Source organism: Gallus gallus, chromosome 8 (genome assembly GCF_016699485.2).
Source record: "Gallus gallus isolate bGalGal1 chromosome 8, bGalGal1.mat.broiler.GRCg7b, whole genome shotgun sequence".
In the NCBI taxonomy this organism is placed as follows: domain Eukaryota; kingdom Metazoa; phylum Chordata; class Aves; order Galliformes; family Phasianidae; genus Gallus; species Gallus gallus.
The window spans coordinates 6,903,199-6,924,878 of record NC_052539.1 but is presented as its reverse complement, the minus strand read 5'-3'; the positions used below and the strand labels follow the sequence as shown (position 1 = coordinate 6,924,878).

The window sequence follows — 21,680 nt, the reverse complement described above, 5'->3', positions numbered from 1 at the left end:
TTTTTGTTTCAATATAAGCTCTGCCTTACGTGCATGTTTATCTTTATGAAAATTCACAGGAGAACTCAGTTTTACATATTGCCAAAAGACACAATGGGGCTAGCTCTGAAAAACAACAGCCTGCTTTTCAGGTGACACGTTTCTATTGCCAAATTTACATAAATAAATCAAGTTTTAGCCATTAGAACAACAATAACATGCAATTGGGTAATAGGAAATAACCATCAATTTGGTCAAAAAAGGCAATCACTCAGCAAAGCAAGCAGCCAGAGCACAGCACACGCAGCAGTTAGCATCTGCTTCATGTGCAGCGAGAGGCCACCAGCGAGCCAACACAAGGCAGGAAGAGCTCGTGTGCTGGGTGTTAATGTCCTTCTGAAAGAAGAGCCGTGTGTTTTGGCAGCACTGTTTTAAGTAGACCTAACGTGGGACCAACAGTGAATGATTTTAGTGGAGTGCTGGAGAGGGAACAGCAGTGCTGGAGCTACAAACCTACCTCAACCCTAGCTGGAAGCAACAACTTCCAGAGATGGGAGACTGTTGTCTAGACTGACAGCACCAGAAGTAGTCCCATGCTGGCCAAAAAGATGGCTACGTGCTTAATCTAACATAGAACTGCCTGAAAAGGAAGCAAGGAAGCAGGGAATGTCACAGCAAAGCATGAAAAACAAGATGACAACACAGGTGACTTCACTAGTGTGGTTTTTATTTTCTATATCTAAGGAAGCAGCAGTGGAGGTAAGCCATGTTTAGAGCATCACTGGATGTGTCCCCCTTTGAGAAGTCCCCTTTAGGACTGGCAGCGATCCTTGCTGCTCACATTTGTGCACGTTAGGAACCATTGTCTTCTCTCCCCCCACTTAAAAGAGCATTTAGAAAACTGCTTATTTCTGACAAACAACTACGTGAATTTCTGTAGGAACCTTCTGGGGATGCAACAACTCCTGGGTTTTTCAAAAAAAGATTTATCAATGTGCAACAGAACTTAGGTATAAAAAAAATCAAATTCAAAGTAAGTGATTGCTTTCTTCTAGGGAAAACAGAAGAGACATTTCCAATTCCCAAATCACTGCTTTCTTCCTCCTAAGAACTTAAGCAACCAGCATCTCTGGAAATACCACTAACAGTCAGTAGAAAACAAATGCATTCTCAAGAGCTCTGGTTTCTCTGCTGCTTTTCTTTATTCTCAATCTCTGAGATTATAAATCAACTTCTTCATTTTAATTCTAAAGCCAACGACCTTGGAGAGCACTCGCAGCTAACAAATGGAATTATGAAATAAATTGCTTCTGAAACACGTCTCGGACCTTGGCTTGGTATTGAGGGTAGACCTATGGGGAAAACAGTGAAGAATGAGTATTCCCCATTTTTACCACTGCATACAGCCTTGCTACGTTTGCATCCTGATGGTGCATGCGGTTGTGTTCGCCACATCCCTGAATGATGCACCGGAGTTAGAGAACGCATACAGATGGGCAATTGGAGGGATGAAAGAGATGGAGCAGCTCCCTTACGGGGGAGTGCCAGAAAGGCTGAGGCTTTCGCTTTGGAAACAGAAGGTTGAGGGAAGGGACAAAGCAGGGTGTACAAAGCCACAGTGTTTATGAACAAAGTGACAGAAAAAGTGGTGGTGAACCACTTCTATTATGAAGTGGAAAGCACTTTGCCAGAAGGCTGATTTGGAACAGATGAAGGTTTATCTTGGGTTCCCCACACACCCCCACTTTAAAACACACACAACACCTGATCCTTGCTGCTGCACAGCATGATGGTGTCAAAGGGAACCTGACACTGGTAATGAACACTGTACATGTACACACTCTGCAATCACTACTACAATCCTAAGTCCTGACTCAGTAACAAAATCTGAGACTGCAGGAGTTGCCATTTCCAGAAGGCATACGTCTCAGTCCCTCCCCGTGGGACTATATATAGTTTTCTGATTGAATATACCAAATCCTTTCAATTCCACTTTCTACCTAATATGGTGCTGTTTCTATTTCTACATCTCCAGTCCCACATTCAACAGCAATCTGGATAATTGCTCGCTATTTTGGGGGGGAAGTTAAGTGGTGGGAGGGAAGGAGCAGCAGTATTTGCTTTTAGTCTTTCTCACTTCGTGCTTTCACTCCCCAGCCTCTGAAGGATATCCTGTCCCAAATCCTATTGCTTGCAGCCTCTTTGCCTATTTCCAACATGTTTTGAAACACTGAAGTCAAAAGATTAGAAATTTAGGTTACAACCCAATCCATGAGCAGCCCTGTGGACTGTTTGGCACCTGGGACCAATACAGAAATTGGTATTAATATCACATTCCTTAGAGACTGTTTTTACAGCAGACTTTTATTTTAAGGCAATGTAATTAGTGTCACAAGGTGTGCATTCGCATACTAATTTGCAGTTTTTAAAAACAAAGCTACGTTCAGGCAGTGCTCATATTTTGCACTCCATCATCTCAAAGATGAAATTTTGTCACATATGAAAACAAAGATTACCGAGACAAAGCAATCAAGTTTCAATATCAAAAAGCTGTTATGCTAAAGCTGTGCATAAGAAAAACTATTTTTAATGTTTTAATTTTAAAGCAAGTTGCATTAGTGACTCCTTGCTGTCCCTAAATCCTTGACCTGTGCCACAGGAACACACACAGACCACCCTCAGTTGAACATTTTGCCCAGCTCAAACTGCTGTACTGCAAAGCAAGTTTCTAAATATAAACTGAGCGAGTACAGTGCAACCTCAGGTTACTGCAGCCCCTAAATCTTAGGAAGGGCCTCTTAAAAAAAAAACCACCTTTCAATTCTACAGTCTGTTACACAGACAGACAAGTTAACCACATAAATGAGGCTCTGCTTAATGGATTCTATCATCAGAAAGCAAACATCTTCATCCTTAAGAACTGCATCAACCTGGGTTAGACACGACCATAGATTACCAGAACATTAGCTTGATTAGAGGACAAATCTGACAAAGATGTCTCAGCTACCACAATTAAGGCCTCTTAATGGATCAGATTCAAGTCTAACAGAGGTCTGATGAAAAACTAATTTTGGTGGATGAGACATCCCAGAAGACAACTTGCAGGGCACAAAGCTCTAAATATAGTAGTAGAACAGAGCCTTTTAACCAATAGCAGAGATTAGTTTTACTATCCGTACATTCATTTGCTTCAAGTGGTGACTTGCATACATCTTTCTCACCTAATGCCATGCTGGGACAGTGGATTCTGTAGGCTGCTTGATCTAATCTTTACTAGGCTACAGAGTAATCCAAACAGAAGACAATAATGGAACATCCGCCCCAAAACAGGCCCAAGCAGACAACCAGGACACAAAGATGTTAAACAGGTGTATGAGCATCAAGTACAAAATGAGCTCATCACTCAGCAGCATCTGCCACTCTCACAGAAGGAGGTCTTTTCCAACCTTTAAGATTCAACCCCCTTTAAGTCCAACCCCAACCCATCCCCATCATGCCAACTGACCATGTCCCTCAGTGCTCCCTCTCCATGGTTCTGTAACACCTCCAGGGATGGTGACCACAACACATTCCTCCTGGGCAGCCAGTGCCAATGCCTCACCACTCTTTGAGAGAAAAAATTTTCCCCAATATCCAACCCGAACATCCTTGGGCACAACTTAAACCTCTTGTCATAGAATCATAGAACGGTCTGGGTTGAAAAGGACCACAATGATCATTGAGTTTCAACCCCCTTGCTATGTGCAGGGTCACCAACCACCAGACCAGGCTGCTCAGAGGCACATCCAGCCTGGCCTTGAATGCCTCCAGGGATGGGGCAAAACATGTCCTGTCAAACATGCCCATAACCCTTATGCCAAAGGTCAAGATAATTTTATTTATGTTTTAATATAATCTAGTTATGACTTGGATTCACAGTTTGGGGCTTTCAGCATTCCTACTGCTTCATTTATGGATAAGTTCTGTGGAACATTCAAGTCAAAGTTGAAACCAGAAGAATAGTTTCAGTAATCTCAGCCACATGTCCGACCCAGCAGAAAGGAAACTTAAGTGGACAGAAAGAGTGGAAAGAGAACATACAGCCAAGCTAATTAAACAAGGGTCCATCAGCCCACGACAGCCTCTGGTCCCAACAGCCCAAAGGATGAAATTGCATGAAAACTGATGCATAGAAATGGATGAGCCAGAAACTTGAGATAGCCTTTCTATTCCCTGATCATAACTGTAGTTTATCGTTTACTTCCCACCCCCAAAATCTCCATCACTCAAATCAGTGCTGAAGCTCACTTGGTGCCTGGAGTTATTACTATTCTGTTCACAGCAAACCTGCCAGGAAAACTGGCAGAAATATTGGACTTTGGGATCCCTTTGATACTGTGTATCCTGATTTTCAGGAAAAAAGAAAGCTGAACATCTGTTGTAACTGTTGCACACAGATCTCCATTTTAACCTATGTCTCCTCTACCAAAGGCAATCTGCTTTACAAAGCAAGCATTCCTGTCCAAAATTAAAGTATATCACTTTTCACAAAGAAATACCTTCAGATGTTTCTCTCTGCTCAAAGCAAGAGTCTCTGTCCATGAACAGAACACTACTAAGAACCGAGTCCAGGAATGCTTCGAAGCTGCAGTACAGCAGGAACTCAGCCTGGAAAAGTCTCACTCAGTGGAGATCATGAGGGACGTGCTAGAAGGCTCATAGTTCTGTTTTTTGTTTTACTGTTTGAGCCTAGCAGTCGCAGTCAACTTGCCACAACAGTGTATAGGTAGATCTGGATCTGAACCAAGGCCATAGATGGAGAAGGACACAGCAAGGCTTCAGGTCCATCTCTGCTGGACTTGCTAGAGTTGAGAGACAGTTTCTTCACACGCACCTCCCGTGAGGGGCAAAGCAGCAGATCCAGAAGCCCCCTGTCACCCTAAGATCAGTACCATCAGGGCTCAGCAGTCCTGTTATAATGACATCACTCCTCACCACTGTAAGAGCACAAGAAGGGATGATGTTGACCAAAAGCCCAGACTACTGAGCTGTTGTTGGTAACAGCACATTTTCCCATCAAAAGCACAGGGTTTGGGGTTTGATCCCACCACTTGGAGCTCTCTGAGATACGCTGGCCACTGTTTGAACACATCTCAGGTAACCTCACCTGCTACTGCTTCTCCTCCACACTTCAAATGTTTTCAAGTAGAGCACTGCTTACGAGTCTATTTGCAACACAGATGTAAGGCACTGGAGTGTCAGCTCTTCACCTGTTGATTAACTGCTTTTCCTCATAACTGTTCCCATCAGCTAGGGAACAAACAGGGAAGGACATCACCGTTTACTGAAGGTCGCACTGCACAAAGAGGACGAGTCCTCAGCTCTGGGCTCTTGTGAAGACATTATAGCACCAACCATGCAGCAGTCACACTCAGTATCCTTCTCACAGCCACAGTAGTCTGGAGTTTTATTCTGCTCTGTTTTGAAGAAAGGTATAAAAAGGTACCAAGTTGACTAAGTAATGTCATTAGACCTAGTTTTGGGCCCATTTCATGCTTACAAAAATCCTTTTATGTGTAATGAAATGCCATCAGTTCTAATAGAAGCCACTTAGTAATACTCTCAATTCATTCTAAATTGAAATTGAGGAGGTTTGGTAGCTTTAGCTCCATCTCTCAGTTCTAACATCAAAACCAACAGAGCTACTTTCATGCCTTCTCATCGCTAGATAAAATAGAATTATTCCTTTTTAAAACCCAACAGGAGAATATGCTACACTATGAGACAGTGCCTCCTACAGTAGCTTAACTTTCAAAATCAAGATCCCCTCTGTTTTGAGGGGAAGCAACCTTGAACATAATATCCTCTAAATACAACCCCAATATCTCTTCTAAATTTGTCTGTAAGACCATGTAGCTAGGGACATACTATTCTACTAAATAAGTTTTATTCATACATGTATTCAGGGGAACCTAGCTTAATTAGCACTAATGATGAGAAAAACCTATAGGGAACTACTGAATTTTGCAAGCAACTGAACATAAAGCGTACTGATAAAAAGCCACTTTACTGCTAGCGATGCTCTTCTGCATGCTGAAGAGATGACGACAGTCCCAGGGTTTATATGCCAGATACACAGAAGTACAATGAGCCAAAGCAACTGCAAACAACTACCATGCAAGTTAATGAGGATTAGATTCAGTTTCTCCAAAGCCACCATTTTTAAATAAGCTAGGCTAGGGCAAATGTTAACTAAAAATCGCCATCAGTTAAATACAGAACGTTTCTAATGACGCCATTTAAAATTGAAGCCAAATCATCAGACTGCCTGCTGCAACATTTCAGGTGGCCTATCCGTATTTGAAAAACAGGATGATCCTCAGTTTTAGCCAGGTTTGCTGGTACACAAGTGTTTATTGACATCTCTGGTGGTAGCACTGCACAGCCTCAGCGTTCCAAAACATCGCAGTGGAAGGGGTTTTAGGTCTCCACACATACTCACCGTTCTCCTTTCGAGCTTGGGGAACATTTTCAGAAGGAAGCTCGCAGCCTCCTCCCCAGCTGTGTATGATGGAGCAGGTTTGAGGGAGGAAACCTTACCCCACCCCATGGCCTAACTCAGGCCAGTTGGAAGGCTGTCTGTACATCCTACCAGTATGACACCACAAATTAGGAATAAACTTCTGATAGTGATTGAAATTCCCTCTAAATATAGGGCCATCGAAAGCTTGCAAGCTTCCTTTCAAACCACCAGATTTATTACCGTGCCAACAAAATTTTGTTTCTTCAAAACAGAGCATCGCAGCTGCAACAGATCAACAAATGCATCTGAGAAGAGCTCAGCACAGGAAGCATCCATCAGTACCGGGACTGTAATCAACACAGCCCATCTACAGGCTCCAATTCCCCATTTCTCCATCACACCAAAGGCATTACTGCCTCCAGCTGACCACGTTGCCAGATTCCCCATTTCCCTAATGAGGAGCTCAGATCAAATTGGTGCCCAGCCCATGCCAGGCATGCAGTCTGCCAAACTATTTACCAGAGCCTCTGAATTCATCAGACTCCATTCGCTCTTCTGCCAGACGCCCTGCAGCAGAGCATCAGGAGGGACAGCTGGAGACAGTAACCTCTTCAGACACCTCGGCTGAATCCAACAGGCAGCGCGAGGCAGGGCACCAGCCTTCATAAATATCGTGTCCGCACGCCGCAGATGAGCCGTGTCGAGGAGCCAAAGAACAGGCTGGGACAATTAATTCTGATGGCCCCGCTGCCTGGCGATGATGGAACGAGGTTAAAACGCCATTTGAAACATTTTCAGTCCACCTGCCAAATCTGTTTCAGGAAATTGCTTTGATAGCACTCCGAATTCTTTTTTTTCCGTCAGTATTTTGCATGCTATTTCTTCGGGAAAAGGTTCTGAGGGATCTTCCTTGTTTCAGTTTCGTAGAGAGAAACCCGACCTGACTCCCACCATCATTTACATCAACGCATACACACACTCATATATAGCCCTGCAACCACACAAACATCAGTGTGACTTCACAATTTATTCCACAAAACACCTTGGCAGCATATGGATCCAAAGCACCCCTGTCTTACTCGGTAGTTCTTAGTACAGCCAACATTAATAACCATTAGCTCCAACCTCTTCTCCAAGCCGAGCCGCTGGGGGGGGTTTCTTTTTCTTCTTTCCTCCCTCAGAACTATTCAAGCCCACACAACTCTGCATGCCAGCCCATCATTTAACAACCTCATTCCCCCTTAAGCAAGCAAGGAAGAAAAACAAAAAAATCCAAAGGCACACTAATTCTTTTCAGATAATGACCTGCTACCAAAGCAGGGCATTTCCAACAAATCCAGCTAGAAAATTAAAGAGACCACTAATAAACTACTGAAATTCGTGCTCAATAATGACAGGCTTTGTTTCCTCAAGCAGTCAGCTATGAAACTCACTGCATCAAAACTCAAAAATTAAAGAAAGCTATAAAATTGGGAATGGGGGAGGCAAGCTCGTGGAACTGCCTTTTGCCAGTGCTGTCCTCATTTGAGTTCTGCAGATAAGATGCTGTGAAACCACAGCTTTTGTGGTTTGTAAGTCCCATGTCTGAGGTCAAAGCACTGCACTACAGACTAGTGATGGCATTTATGTGAATAGGAGGAGAAACAGAAGCATCACAGGAAAGCCTTCCATCCTGATGAAGAAAGGAAGGGTGGACACAGGGATGCAACATGACTTCCACACACTGCTGTCTGCCTCTCCCAGATATTTGTCTCGGTGGACATTCTGAACGCTACTGCATTCACTTTCAATTCCTGCAGTTCTACAAAGTTATGCTTTGACAAGTCCAGCTTCACTAGGGTAAATACTCATATTTAAATTGACACCTAAATACAGAGGAAATGAATTTCAGTTTGCCCAGTGGCAAAGCCACATGAGGACATTGCTTCTTCTTGAAACATAAGGCCAGAGGAAGGTGCTCAGCATGAAGCTGGAAGCAGAACCTGAAGTTTAAAAACAAGCTGACCGTGTGCATTCAGCACAAGCATACAGAACACAGACCTGGAAAGAGGGGGATTCAAAAACCTCATTAAATGGCATTTAGCTCCAAGCTGCTTTACCTAGTGATAGAACAAAGCAATTCAGGTTGAAAGGGACCTTGGGAGGTCTTCAGCCCAACACCCCACCCAAAGCAGGTTCAGCTCTTTTCTTAGGGCTTCCAAGGAAGGAGGAAGCCTGCTCTGCTGCTCGCTGCAGCCAGGGAACACTATACTAAATTTTCCAGGAATTGTTCTCATCAGCTGCATGAAATTTCTCCAAATTGTTAAAAAAAATCATGAAGAGCAATAGTTCTGTTTAATACATTAGGTTTAAAAGCTGATTCCCAAATTGATCAAGGACTCTTCAATACTTTTTACAGACTATTTATAAAAATTCATAAAATTTGATTTAAATTACAAAACTCATCTAATTATCTGCAGTTGTAGACAGCTTTGAAGTACTAAAAGCTTAATGGGAAAGCGATCTTCTTACTACCAGATAGTCTGAAATTACCAGAGAAGAAAAAAATAAGGTCCCACTGGCGGCTATGAAACTTTCATTCATTAACTTCCCAATTCCAAATTATGTCAATGTTATCCCTAAAAGCAAATTCACGTGTAGATGCAAGAACACAACACACCCACCAGAAGCTTTGTATTTCTGGTTAGGGCTGGAGAGGTTTTCACAGTTCTTTCTGGTAGCACTGCTCTGTCCTCAGGACTGGGAGGGTTACAGTATGGAGCTGAGATGGCCTCGAAGTCCAAGTTGCACGCTGACATCTGTATAACCCTTCTGCTGGTTACACATCATAGTGAGCTTCTGCTCCAGGGATCCAGACCACAATTATGTACTAAGAAATGCATTAGTTCTGTGCTCAAGAGAAAAAGTAATGGAAAGGCTCAGTATTTTGCCCAGCTCTAAGTAAACAAAATTCCATTTCAGCCCCAGACAACCTCTGGTGTGTAGGCCAAAACCTCATGTGAATCAAGGTAACTGAGCCAGAGGAGAAGCACAAACTTTGAAGAGGCTCAGGGCTTTCCACTTAAAGCATCCTTGGCTATTCTGCAGTTAAAGTTTCTTTACCCGAGCATTTCTCCTCCATCCAGTTATGGAGAACAATCCAAGGAAGACAGATCCATCCACAGTTTAGAACTGCCACCTTTAAATAAGGGTCTATTTTAAAAATGATCACTTGAAGAAAAGGCCATAAGAAAAACCCAGCTCTCCTCGTTTCTCACCTTCTCAAGCAGCAGCATCCACTGCACTCTGAAACATAACCCTGTGAAGGATAAACCCACTTGCACGTTCCTTTCATTCATCTTTACTACCAACACAGAAGCATCACCAGTCACCAGCTTAATAAAACGGCTCATCTAACCCCTGCCAGCCCAGTGCATTAAAAAAAAGGGGGGTGGGGTGGGAAAAAAAAAGACCTGTGTTAGATAGAACTAAAAGGCATCTTATTCAGTATAGAACTCTATATGAACAAGCCATCGTAGGCCAAAGGAAAAAGGGGAACAGAAAAATAAAATGGTTCAGTGAATCGATGGAAAATGTGCTCCTAATGGACTTTTTTTCTTTTAATCTCACCTTTGAGGAAAGAATTTCAGGTCATGTTACTGAAAGGGTCAACTCAAACAAAAGCACAACTCTGAAACAGTGGCTTAATTGTACGGTGTGAGTGTAAGGAAAGCCTCTTCATATCCTGCGCATAGCTTAGAGGCAAGAGAATAAAAAGCAAGTAATAAAAGAAATAAATCCAAAATATGAACAGAGGACTCCAAAAGGTAAAAGCCCTAATTTGATTAGCAAGGTATCAGCAGCCCAAAAAATTTTATTATTATTATTTTTTAATGAAGTAAATCACTAAGGCACTGGGCAAACAGAGCTCTGGCTATCCAAACTTCCTTGGACATCATTTCAAGACCTTTCAGAGAAGAGGTAAACTAACCCAGAAGAATTTGCAGCCCGAGCCAATTAGAAAAACCCACACAGCATCTGCCCAAAAAACCTGAGGGCTTCTGGGACAGAACTGCCCATGTTTGCACCCGACCTGGGGACTCCCAGCAGGGAGAGGCTGTGTGCTGATAACCCGACCTCAGGCAGACATCCCACTGCAGGCTTGTAGTTTTCTTTCATGTTTCAAGAAACTGAACAGACTGCCACATTATACTCTGAAGGCCTCTGACAGCGCTAAAGCAATTTTCTACATAAATCATTGTAATGCTAACGCTGCAGTTTACAGTCTCATCTTTAAAAGAAAGCCTTCTACTATTTACTGCCTCAGTAAGTGGAGAGAAGAAAAGTTAAGCTCTGACGACTGCTCTGTCTGGTGGCATAATGAACGGAAAATTTATTCCTTGGCCCAATTCTAGCTAAACTTCATATACTTGTGAAAGCCATGTAAATTCTTTGTCCTCGGAGAACTGAGTGTATAAAAATACATTTAGCAGACTGAGCTACACGTATGCTCCAATTGCAAAGCAGGCATGTTGAAAGTGCCCCTAATGCTGAAGTGAAACCGAACAACCGGTCAGTGCAAATCCTTACATGTATTCTCACTGAACAGCCTTCTCTGTTCAGCTTTCGCTCGAAGCAAATAAGGGAGAAAAGGACAACGTATTGTAGCTTTCATGCATGAGCACCATTTCTAAGCAAAGTGAGGAAGATCACCCAGGCTGGGCCCACCATCTGGCTGCATGCACCTTATTAAATCAGTGTTAATACGTGATGGACGATGCAGCAGAGGGAGCACAGCCCCTGCCCAGCTCCCAGCACCGCAACCGGCGGCTGCCACCGTGTGGATGCTGCCCAGGGACAGCAGGACTGCAGAGCCAGGAGGAAGAGTTCCCAGGGTACACTCAGTGCTGGGGAAAGCTGCACTGGAGAGCAGAGCTTGTCGTGTCCTGGAAAGCAGCAGCAGGCTCGCGCTCCACCAAAACGCTTCTAGGTAATGCAACGTGCCCAGGGTTGTTTATGAGCTTTTATTAGCCCTCAAGAAGTCCAGGCATTCATAAATATGCTTGTGGCAAGTGGCTCAGGAGACTGCTGCTCAGCTTTGGGGGTTTTCAGTCGGCTTATATACAGCCTTTAATTACACTTTTCATCCCATTCCCATAAATCCAGTTTTATTTCCCTTCTAAACAAACAAACAAGAGGTTGCTGATAAGGAACATGTCTCCATCAACATCCTTTGCACACAGAGCTAATATATCTTACCACCTCTCTGTTAAAGAGAGCAGAGTTCTCCAAGTCCAGCGTATGAACTGCTATGGGGTTAAAGCAAGGCAAACCAGACACCTTTGCATTCTGTTGGTTCATACCATCATTTTATTAAAAAAAACCACTAGCTAAACTGCACACAAGGGAACTGAACTTCAGGTCAATCCCATGTTCTACTTTTAAATATACTTGAAATATCCCTTACAAAATACCTTTGGGTTGCTTTTTGGTTGTTTCTCTACTTTTTGTTGTTGGGTTTTTTGGTTGCTTGTTTGAGGGGAGGAGGGGGGGGTGAATTGATGAGGGCTGCTTACTAATAAGGCATATTTGCTTCGTATTTAAATGCACTTGTGTCAACAGCAGCAGCTAAGCAGTAAGACTTCTCTTTTTGTCCTTCATTTCATTGATGTTTCTGACAGCACATCCAGAAACATGTTCAGGAATCAGTACAACAGAGGACCAGATAAACAGTAAAACTTCGCACAGCATTTCACTCAGTAAGAAACCTTATAGCACCCTACTAATTAATTTGGCCCAACCATGGCTATCTACAAGTTTTTATCATCCTACATTCTCCCCAAGACAGATAGTTCAGTTACTAGTCTAAGAGTCTCTCTCTGAACTTGAGCCTACTAATTTGGCTAAAGAGCAATGGTGAATGACTGAATGTGTTGGTCAGCAAATACTACATATAAACTCTTGATTAACGAGTTCAGACTTCGAAGGAACTGTTTGGATAGCCAGAAGCTAACTGGAGTTGCAGTGGCAGCACATTTGGCAGCGCTGCTTTACCAAGGCACTTAAGGACGCACTCAAACACAAACTGTCTGAACTCAGTCCATACAGTGAAACCCCTAAACGTTTCTTAAATGCTTTGATTAAAAAAAAAGAAAGGCGCAAGCAAGGGAGAAACATGATGGTGGAAGCCACACTTTTGGGGGGTTAAATGCGTTGCAAATTAGATAACTACAGATTCTAGCACTGGCTTGGATGGAGGCCCCACATTATCTTCATTTTTAACAACAGTACAATACTATTCAAACATATATTTCACCCAAGAATTATAATACCTTCAAAACCGGAGCAAGATTTACTGCCCTTCCAGTATTTTCTAACCAAATACCACAAAAATGCTGTTCTTGCAGAATGTCAAGGAGAAGAAAGGGCAAAGGAGAAAAATCCAATCCATGTTGAAGTTGGTAGCTGAGGAAGTTTGTCTGTGTTGCAGTGAGATTCCCATCTGCATTTCATTGCAGCTAGCATGAACCCAATCAGTGCAGGTTAAATACACGTCAGATCAGTGATTATTGCATTCTGACCTCCGTGACTAAGTCGGACGTTATACATTCCTGCTACATATTGCAGTAGTTAAGGAATCAATGCTGCTTTACAAAATATGTATTTGACGCTACACATGCCTTGATTTCTTCACCTAATGCACATCTCTTGTAGCCTTTCAAGAAATATTCAAGCTGTTCTGTCACTGGATGCCTCTGTCATACGGCATTAGACCAAGGCTCAAAGTCCAAGTTCAATTCATCATGCCATTGTAGCGCTTCTTTCAAGACCCCAGGTATGGCCACTTTGGAACTCACGCTCCTAACTACAAATTAGGAATAATACTACTCCTACAAATGCATTTGAAGTTTGTGAAGCATGCCTGTAAGAAGCTTGTGGGTCTTGCACGTATGCCATACAGGAAAAAAAAAAAACCCAATTAACATGTTGCATCATCTTTTCCAACACCACCAACAGCTCTAACCAAGCTACCACAGACTAATTAAATCCCCCAGGGAATGCTTCCACAGCTGCTGAAGTCAGTTAAAAGTACAGCCTGCTGGCAGGTCCCAGCTTCTCCCTATCCCGTGCGCTTTCTCAGGCTTGATCCCTAAGGGAGCTGGTTCATGACATGCAACTAGAAGAAACTGATTCTGTTAAAAGACTTTTCACCAGGTATATGTCCAAACAGGTCCATTGCAGGCTCAGACCTTCGTGGTACAGAAGACCATTCCACATGGCAAAGGGTGCAGAGTTGTTGTTGGCACAAAGAGAATTATTGTGTTGACTTCACCACAACCACCCCCTCACTAGTTTAAGTGCTTCCAACACTTACCAGAGGTCAAGCAATCGCAGTCACAAACAACTCAGCTATTTAATATTTGCCATTACGACTGGCTCCACAAACAAGATTTAATAACACCACAGATTCCTGAAGTTACCAACATCAGGAAAAATGGCTAAAAATGCTAGATCCCCATTATTTTTAATGCAACTGTACCACGAAGGGGACTGAGCCTACAACAGCCTTCATGTCTTACTACAGAGGCTTCTCAAGTGTTCTGCACTTGGTTTTCATCTATATCAACTGGAAGAAAAGGTACTAACTACTGTGATACTCAAGCGCCTTCACAGATCAATGATAACCACATATTCATCACACAATTATTTTGGTAAAGCTAAAGCGTTACACATGTATGAAACAAGTTATGATCTGTACAAGCGATTAACTCTGCCTCAGCAGCCTGTATCACCATGAAATGCACTGCTAGAGCCACCATATTTCTCACCTGGAGACTATGCTGGAGCCATTGTAGAGGTCACTAGCGTAGGACAGCGTTGCCAGGGGTCGGACAGAATTGTAGCGCGTGAACTTGGATAGACACTCCTGAAACTCATCCAGCTGGCTTGTGGTTCTGCTGTCATCTAGGGAGAGGTGGGAGAGTTACACAGGGTGAAAAATGAATAAGAAAGTAAATAAACACAGCGGCAAACATGATGCATGTCTTCATGTGATACCACCTCTGCTTGTTATTTGGGGAGTATTCTCGGTCAAAAATAGGTTCTCTCATCTTTTTGGCATTCCCTCAAGGCAACAGGATTTTCAGAGCATAAATTAAGTCCTTACAATGAACCTTCTGCATCGAGAATCTGCCTAGAGATCATAAATATGCTTTCCTGATAGATGAGCTCACTTCTTTTAGTCAAATTCAAAGCCTACGGGCCATAAGGTTTATTAACAGAAAAGCCTTAAGCACATCAAAATGTACAGTAAAGAATGCCTAGCATTCTATGGAAGTGAAAATATATTCCTTTTCCCCAGAACTGTACTTCAGGTACAATGTGCCTACATTTGGTGTCAATTACATTCAAAATACTTGTAGCAAGAAGTATTTCTCTTGTTACTCCAAAAGCAACAGAGCTAAGGGAGAGCTGTTTCACAGCTAGAGAAAGGAGACGAGCATGAAACCAGAAGACTCCATGTGCTGTAAGTTTTGTGAAATTATGACCTTCAGCAGACAAGCTGAAATTGAGCCAGCGTGAATAATAATGATGAATATTCTGTGGAAAATGGAACAGTTCACTACAAACGTTAAAACTAAATTGCAGTATAAATGGCTAAAAATTATTCCCCGAAACCTCACAAGTCTTAACTTTCTTCAGCACAAATGGAATTTTATTTCAACCATTTCAAAATTTAGAATTTCCTATATAAGGAAGAATTCCTAACTTACAGCCATGTCTCATGGACAAGCCAGCTTTCCTAATATGATCAAGCAACTGCAGTCCAACATCAGACAGAGCGCTCAGGCTTTGTAACAGCCCCCAGAATCTGCTGCAATTCCCCCTCTTGTGTTACTTGCTTTGTCTTTTTTGCTCCAATATAGTGGAAAAGAACGAGCTCAGGGAGCAGCAACAGGTCTAACACACAGCAATGTGGATTACAGGTAGTCCAGTATGCAAGTCACATTACTGAATACTTTGCCTTTTATTAAACCACAGCATCCACTACAGCAGCAGAAAGGTACACATCACTTGTCTGTGCAGCTGAGGTCACTAATTTATGCTATTGACAAGGGAAGCTTAACTGTAGCATAAGAAAGTGATAAATCTCAGCTTGCTGGAAGTCTTTGGAAACGCTAGGGTCAAAAAAAGGAGAAAAGTTGTAATAGTTGTTATTTCTGAAATTTCTGCACCTTGGTAATTCCTTGCCATCAGAAATTATCTTGCTTTGTAACCATAAGGCATTCTGAAGTGTCCCCTGCAAGCTGTTTAATGTTTGATTGCATAAAGAAAGAGTGAAGTTCAGTAACGAGCATGTTCTAGGGTACAGCCATGGGTACATTACCCATGTCAGATAGATCAAAATGAACAAAGCACTGCTTTAAATTAAACCCTCAGCACCTGACCACTACAGAAAACAGCTCGAGAAGCAGTACGTAAACATCAGTAAGTATTTTTCAAAGACTGATTCCTCCTTTGACACTTTAATAGGAGCAAATAGCTACTGCTCTTCCATTTCCCTCATTTAGAGATCAAGCACACGGTCCTCCTGTAATTTATTCTGCATCTACGCCTGCAAAACTGAATGTTATTTCTCAAGACATTTTCCTCATCAAACTGCGAGGCCATTTCATAATTCCAGCTGTATTACTGCTCTGCTCCTTACTAGAAGACTTTCAGGCATCTCTGGCAAAAACCTTTATATCCATATTAAATCCTATTTAAAATGTGTCAAAAAGCAGGAATGACTTTGAAGAGAAGAAAATCTAATTAAGCATTACAGGTTATCCCTTTTTTAGGGCAAAAGCTGCAGTAGCAAATCCTCCACTTTTGGTACAGCTGACATACACATAAACAAAACAGTTTCGCTGCATTCATATTTATAGTTCCAATTATGAAGAAAGATGTCTTCAACAGGGGAATGCTGGGAAAAGCCCAATTTGTTATCCTTAGTTAATAAATGTATTATTTTAACAGAAACACAGCTCCGTATCACCAAGATAACACGCATGGAAACATCTCTGCATGATCTGTGAAGTACTGCAGCCTGCAGAACATTGCAAGAGTCTCACAGGGGTCTGGCGGGTCATACACAACTGCCTGCTCCCATCTTCCAGCTGCTGAAACCCATCATGCCACAATTTGCTACTACTGTGTTGCTGGGCATGATGGGACCTGAGTCAGCCACTGCTCTGACACAGACACGCCTGCATCTTCCACCCAAGAGTGAGCTCTCCTACAACACTTGGCAGCCTTTGAACATAAAAAAAAAGGCCACATTTTTTTTGTTTATTAATAATAATTTTTCAAAGCTTGATAATTTTTATGTGGCTAAACCTCAAACTAAATTAACAGAAAATTCATGGAGCAGGGATTTGTGCCCCAGCTTGCTTGCTGATCCGTGTCCTGGCAGGTTGGTCCTTGCCTTCCAATGCTATAAGTAAAGATGCTCCGCTGCAGAAGCCTCTGCCTGCATTATTTTTGTGCTTCTGAGGCTTCTCTCAACCCCCAGTAACTCCCTGCTCTTCACTGCAGTCTCTCCCTCTTTGCATAAGCTGCTGTTGGTGCTGCACATCTCTTGCCTGACACAGCCCACTGCACAAAACTTTTTTCCCCAAAGCTTGCTTCTTCCCAGAGGAGCCAGAGAGCAAGCTTCCTCTCCCCTAAGAGGCATTCATTTGACCTGTTCGCTTCCAAAGAGAATATTGTTATATAATTAAGAACCATCCATCCACCATGTAACAATTACTCTAGCTGCTGTCACACTGTTACTCAATTATGAATGAGGCAATCTAGGCAATTGTGAAAACAGCTTCTAATTCTACAAAACAAGTCTTAAATCTAAGGTGTGCCCCATGGGATAATGACGCTGCTGCACACTCAGCTTCTATACTTCAAGCCATTTGTTAACCAAGACTCACAGTCTGAACAACAAAGGATAACCTCCAAGTGTTGTGCTGCACATTAAATATGGGAACTTTTATCAATTTGTTTTCACCTCTTAAGTATTTTGACAAGTGTTTTAATGATTGTGCTTATTTCACATCTAGAAGAAGGACTACCCAGCCACTGCTTTCAAATGTTTGCACCTTCAGAACAAAGATCAGTGAAAAATTTAGTGGTTATGACCTCCATAGTACAGCATTACAGAGCAACATACGTGCCCCTGTGAAACAACAGTAAACCTAAAAACCTCAAGGACTGGTCAAGGAAAATCTACACAGGATGACTTGAAGTAATATATGCAAATGTGTAACAACATTCCCAGGCAGGGAAAAACCATAGGCTTCTTTCTTAAAAGTGAAGCTTTCCTGAGGAGTGGGACTGCGAAAAGTAAATGATGTCAGAAGTGGAACACCAAGTAGGAGGAACTCACCTGAGACACGTGTCATCCTTGTGGAAAAATAGCACTGCTCCAGGTCCTCAAAGTGAGCTGTAAGCCGCTTCCGTCGCGAGGCTAGCGTGCTGTTATACCATGGCTGCTTTTTGGCCTGAATGGAGGAGAGAACATGCTTGAGAGAGGAAAAGCCAAGCCTGGGCTCTATTTCTGTAGATTCTAAGAAACTGAAATACAATTTATCAATTGCATCTGGTGAATCAGAACTTTACAATGACAATAAGGAAGATCTTGTTACTAGCAAGTCATGACTAGGGTCCTGCATTGCACATTCTAACCTGAGAAGCAAGAAGAGCTGCTTTTAGAAAGTGGTTTTCTGAATCTCTGTAAGTTTAGCTTCACACACAGGACAGATGGCAGCAACCCATGTATTGCATTTGTGCGGGTAGACAGTAGAGGCCCAACATAGTCTTTCAGCTTTCCAAATCAAATGGACTGTGCAAGAATTACTTCCTAGATCTCTAGCACACCACTCATAACAAGCAGGGGCTGTTTATTTTAGGGAGTTAGTGAATTACTTCATTTGAAGTAACTCAGTACCTATAAAAGTAAACCAAGAAAGAAAGAAGCAGGAATACACTAAGAGACTAAGTTCAAAGGTTAATTGAGAAGAAGTTCATGAAACAAAAAACCACCACTTCACAAGTGTCAATGCTGAGAGGGAGAAGGACTGAAACTACATCAGCAAGCTCTCCCTTTGAAAACAAACGGAAAACAAAGTACTTCTTGTTTCAATCACTAGTGAAAGGAACAAATTCCTCTACTGCACAAGGAGCATGAAAAGCATCTTGCTTTTGTTTATGTTTTGAAAGTCTCGCACATCGCTCAGAGATAACGGGGGAATTTTAAAAGAACCAACAGGCTCTGCAACGAGGATTTCTTAAGGCACAAGACCCCTGAACACACACAAGGTGTGCAATGCCTCTCAAGCACTAACAAAACCAATCCAGCATGCGCCACCAAGAACACTGGTTCAACTCTCCCTCAAATCGTGAGGCAGAATGGGGCTGCTCTCATTACAACTGTCAAGAAGCCAACAAGAATAAACAAAGTTTAGAGCCTACTTTGAGATTCTGCTTATAACTGTACAAACAGTAACCTAACGCTCAAGGGAAGAAACATACCCCAAGCAATGAAACTTCCAGATGCCACTTCCCGTGCGAGGCCCCTGGCTATGTGCTGACATCGTGACTCATGGCTCGACAGCTTGTTTCATCTTGAAAGCAGCTCCAATCTCAAAACACATCTCCAGCGCTGGAAAGCACTCCTACCTCAACACCTTTTAAATATGATTTTCTAAAGCTTCACAGCCTTAAGAGAGAGGTAACGGAACACTTTACAGCACCGCTCCCCTAATCTTGCTCCCCAGCTCGCACGGGCTCCAGCCTCTCTCCACACATCAGAAGTGATTAGGGCTCAAGATGACTCAAGCACCAAGGAGCAATCACTCCAGTCTCGTTAAGACAAACAAGCCTGTGACACGATGAGGGATACAAGCCATGCCTGGCTCTGATCTGCTGGATGTGTCCAGTCCGTGTGGAGGTAAGCATCAGTGACTGGAAGTGCTCGCCTGCTGGGTAATACATCAATACAGGAAAATTCCCTCGGAGCAGTCTCAGACTGGCACCTGCTGACCCAGCTGTGCTGGGAATTGGACTGCATCTTGAACTGACCTTCAGCAGCAAGAGGTTTAAAGCTGCTCAGGTTTTTATCAAAACATTTATTGAGCTTCTAAGCAGAGAAGACTGCTTGATGGCTAGTTGTTAAGCAACACTAGGAAACAAGAGTGGAAAAAATAAGGCGAAAGGAGTGAAAACACACCCAAGTGCTTTTCATTCAACTGCTAGCTATATTATGAAAACTGAGAAAGCTATCAGTGTTGTTCCAGTTGAGAACGGTAGTTAGGATTACTCTTATCAAGAGTTATTCTTCTGTCTGAAGTCCAGTAGGCACCCTGAAGAGTCCTCTCAAACAACTGTGGAAAACCTTCACGGCTGCTCACAAGCTCCTCATTTCCAGCAGAAAAGCCAGGGTACTGCAACTAAATACTACCTGCAGAACTCCCCAGTGCCTATGCAACTCGTCCACTGTTTTCTTCTGAAGCTCAGCCTCTGCAAGAAAATTGTCCTGTGGCTCAGTGACACATAAATTCTCCCTTAAGAAAATGTTTGCAAGCAATGCAAAAAGTAATTGCACTGTGAAAGCAAGCTATGCTGTCCTTTCTAGCTTAGTTACACACTGCCAGCTGTAAAAATCTTCCATTTTTGTTGTGACTGACAATTTAAAGTGTAAAACTGAAATTAAATTCTTAGAAACGTTCTTACTGTAGAAAAAGTTTTTGCTGTGAAGTCATGTTGAAATGAGACTACCTTTGAATGAAATGTTTAAGACTTCTCTCTCAGCTCTCCATCCAAACATACATTAAAGTTTGATTAGTAAATTTGCACTAGAGAGTATAGATCTTGCACTGTCAAGGACAAAGAAATTGGATTTGAGGACAAAAAAATAATCTCAAACATATGACTGTCATACAGAGTGACTAGAAAATCTAGGTTGTTTGTTCTGTGCAGTACAGCTATGGTATATTTTTCCATTTCAAAGGAAAAATTAAAGTAGCGAGACAAGTAGTGTCAGTAGGAAACAAACACTATACCACATCAGTCCTGAACGTAAAATCCCCATGAACATTTCAAGTGCCCTTTACAATAAGGTAGAGCTGCAGCATTTTGCTTCAGCAAAAACCCCCCAGACTGCAGCAGAAGGAACAACAAACTTCCTTACACAGATTGAGAAAAATTTCTCATTACTAATAAGTTACACAGCTGCAAACAAATCTGCATATGCACTCAAGCTCAAAATTTAGCTGCTTTTTCTTGATATCAGTTACTTGATCAAATAAAATCCAGCAGCACTTCTACCTGTTAATTTGCCAGTTCCTGAATATCTCTAGTGGAAGCACACAACAGAGCACCTAAGACACAAGTTAACACATAAACAACAGCCTACCTAAATAAAATCTCACCTCTATAATCAAAACCCCTCTGACTCAGTGAGCTGGATACCAGCGTCACATTTGTAGCCCAGATGAACCACTCTGAGCTGCAAGACCATGGCAGCACTGTTTGTCATTTGGGAAACTGTGTGGGTCAGACCCAGTTTGGAGGCTGCCTGCCAAATGGCTTCACTGTATGCTGAACCTTTTGCCCTCTACAACATGAATTCTTACTACAGTATGTAAAGCCCTAACAATGATAAACTACAGGGCAACTGTATATTTGGAGAACGAATGTTCTTGTTTTAGAAGTCAGACTTGATCCAACGCTATGTAATTCAATGCAGAGTGTCAGGGATTTACCTCTCTTCTAAAACACTGCTGACTTGGGAGAAGAGATGAAAAGCAGAAAATAGCCTCTCTGCCCTCAAAGAGCCAGCTTTGGGAATTAAGTCACACATCTAATAAGTTACACTCATTTTCTTTGCTTGCATCACTATGAATATTCACAACTATGCACAGTCATTCCTACTGCTATAGTCTCAGCTCCAGTTGGACCACATAACCAGTTAAAGCAAGAGGCCAGTTGACTGGCACCCTGGAGATGGTCTGTGTTGTACTTAATCTCTCCCCAGTCTCTGCATCCACTGTTCCTTTCCCCTCTTGCACAGACACATGTATTACCTTACCTGAGAACTGCCACTGAAGCCTGGAGGCTGGCTGTACTCCGTGGAGTCAATAATACTACTGCAAAAACAAAAGAAATAGCCTGCTTAAATCACTGTACA

At 42.4% G+C, this 21,680-nt stretch overlaps 1 protein-coding gene across 8 annotated transcripts in view; it reads right to left on the bottom strand.

Annotated features, from left to right (window-relative positions):
• The window catches only part of RFWD2 (ring finger and WD repeat domain 2), a 128,177-nt gene that overhangs the window by 74,959 nt on the left and 31,538 nt on the right, over positions 1-21,680 (bottom strand). For all 8 annotated transcript variants that reach the window (XR_005861883.2, XR_003076415.3, XR_003076417.3 and 5 more), the window contains exons 9-11: positions 21,582-21,639; positions 17,880-17,994; positions 14,290-14,425 (exon numbers count right to left, since the gene is read on the bottom strand). Coding sequence is in view for 2 of the 8 variants with exons in the window: in XM_015290523.4 (XP_015146009.1) it covers positions 14,290-14,425; positions 17,880-17,994; positions 21,582-21,639 (309 nt within the window). In the remaining 6 variants the exon portion in view is untranslated. The remainder of the gene's footprint in view (positions 1-14,289; positions 14,426-17,879; positions 17,995-21,581; positions 21,640-21,680) is intronic.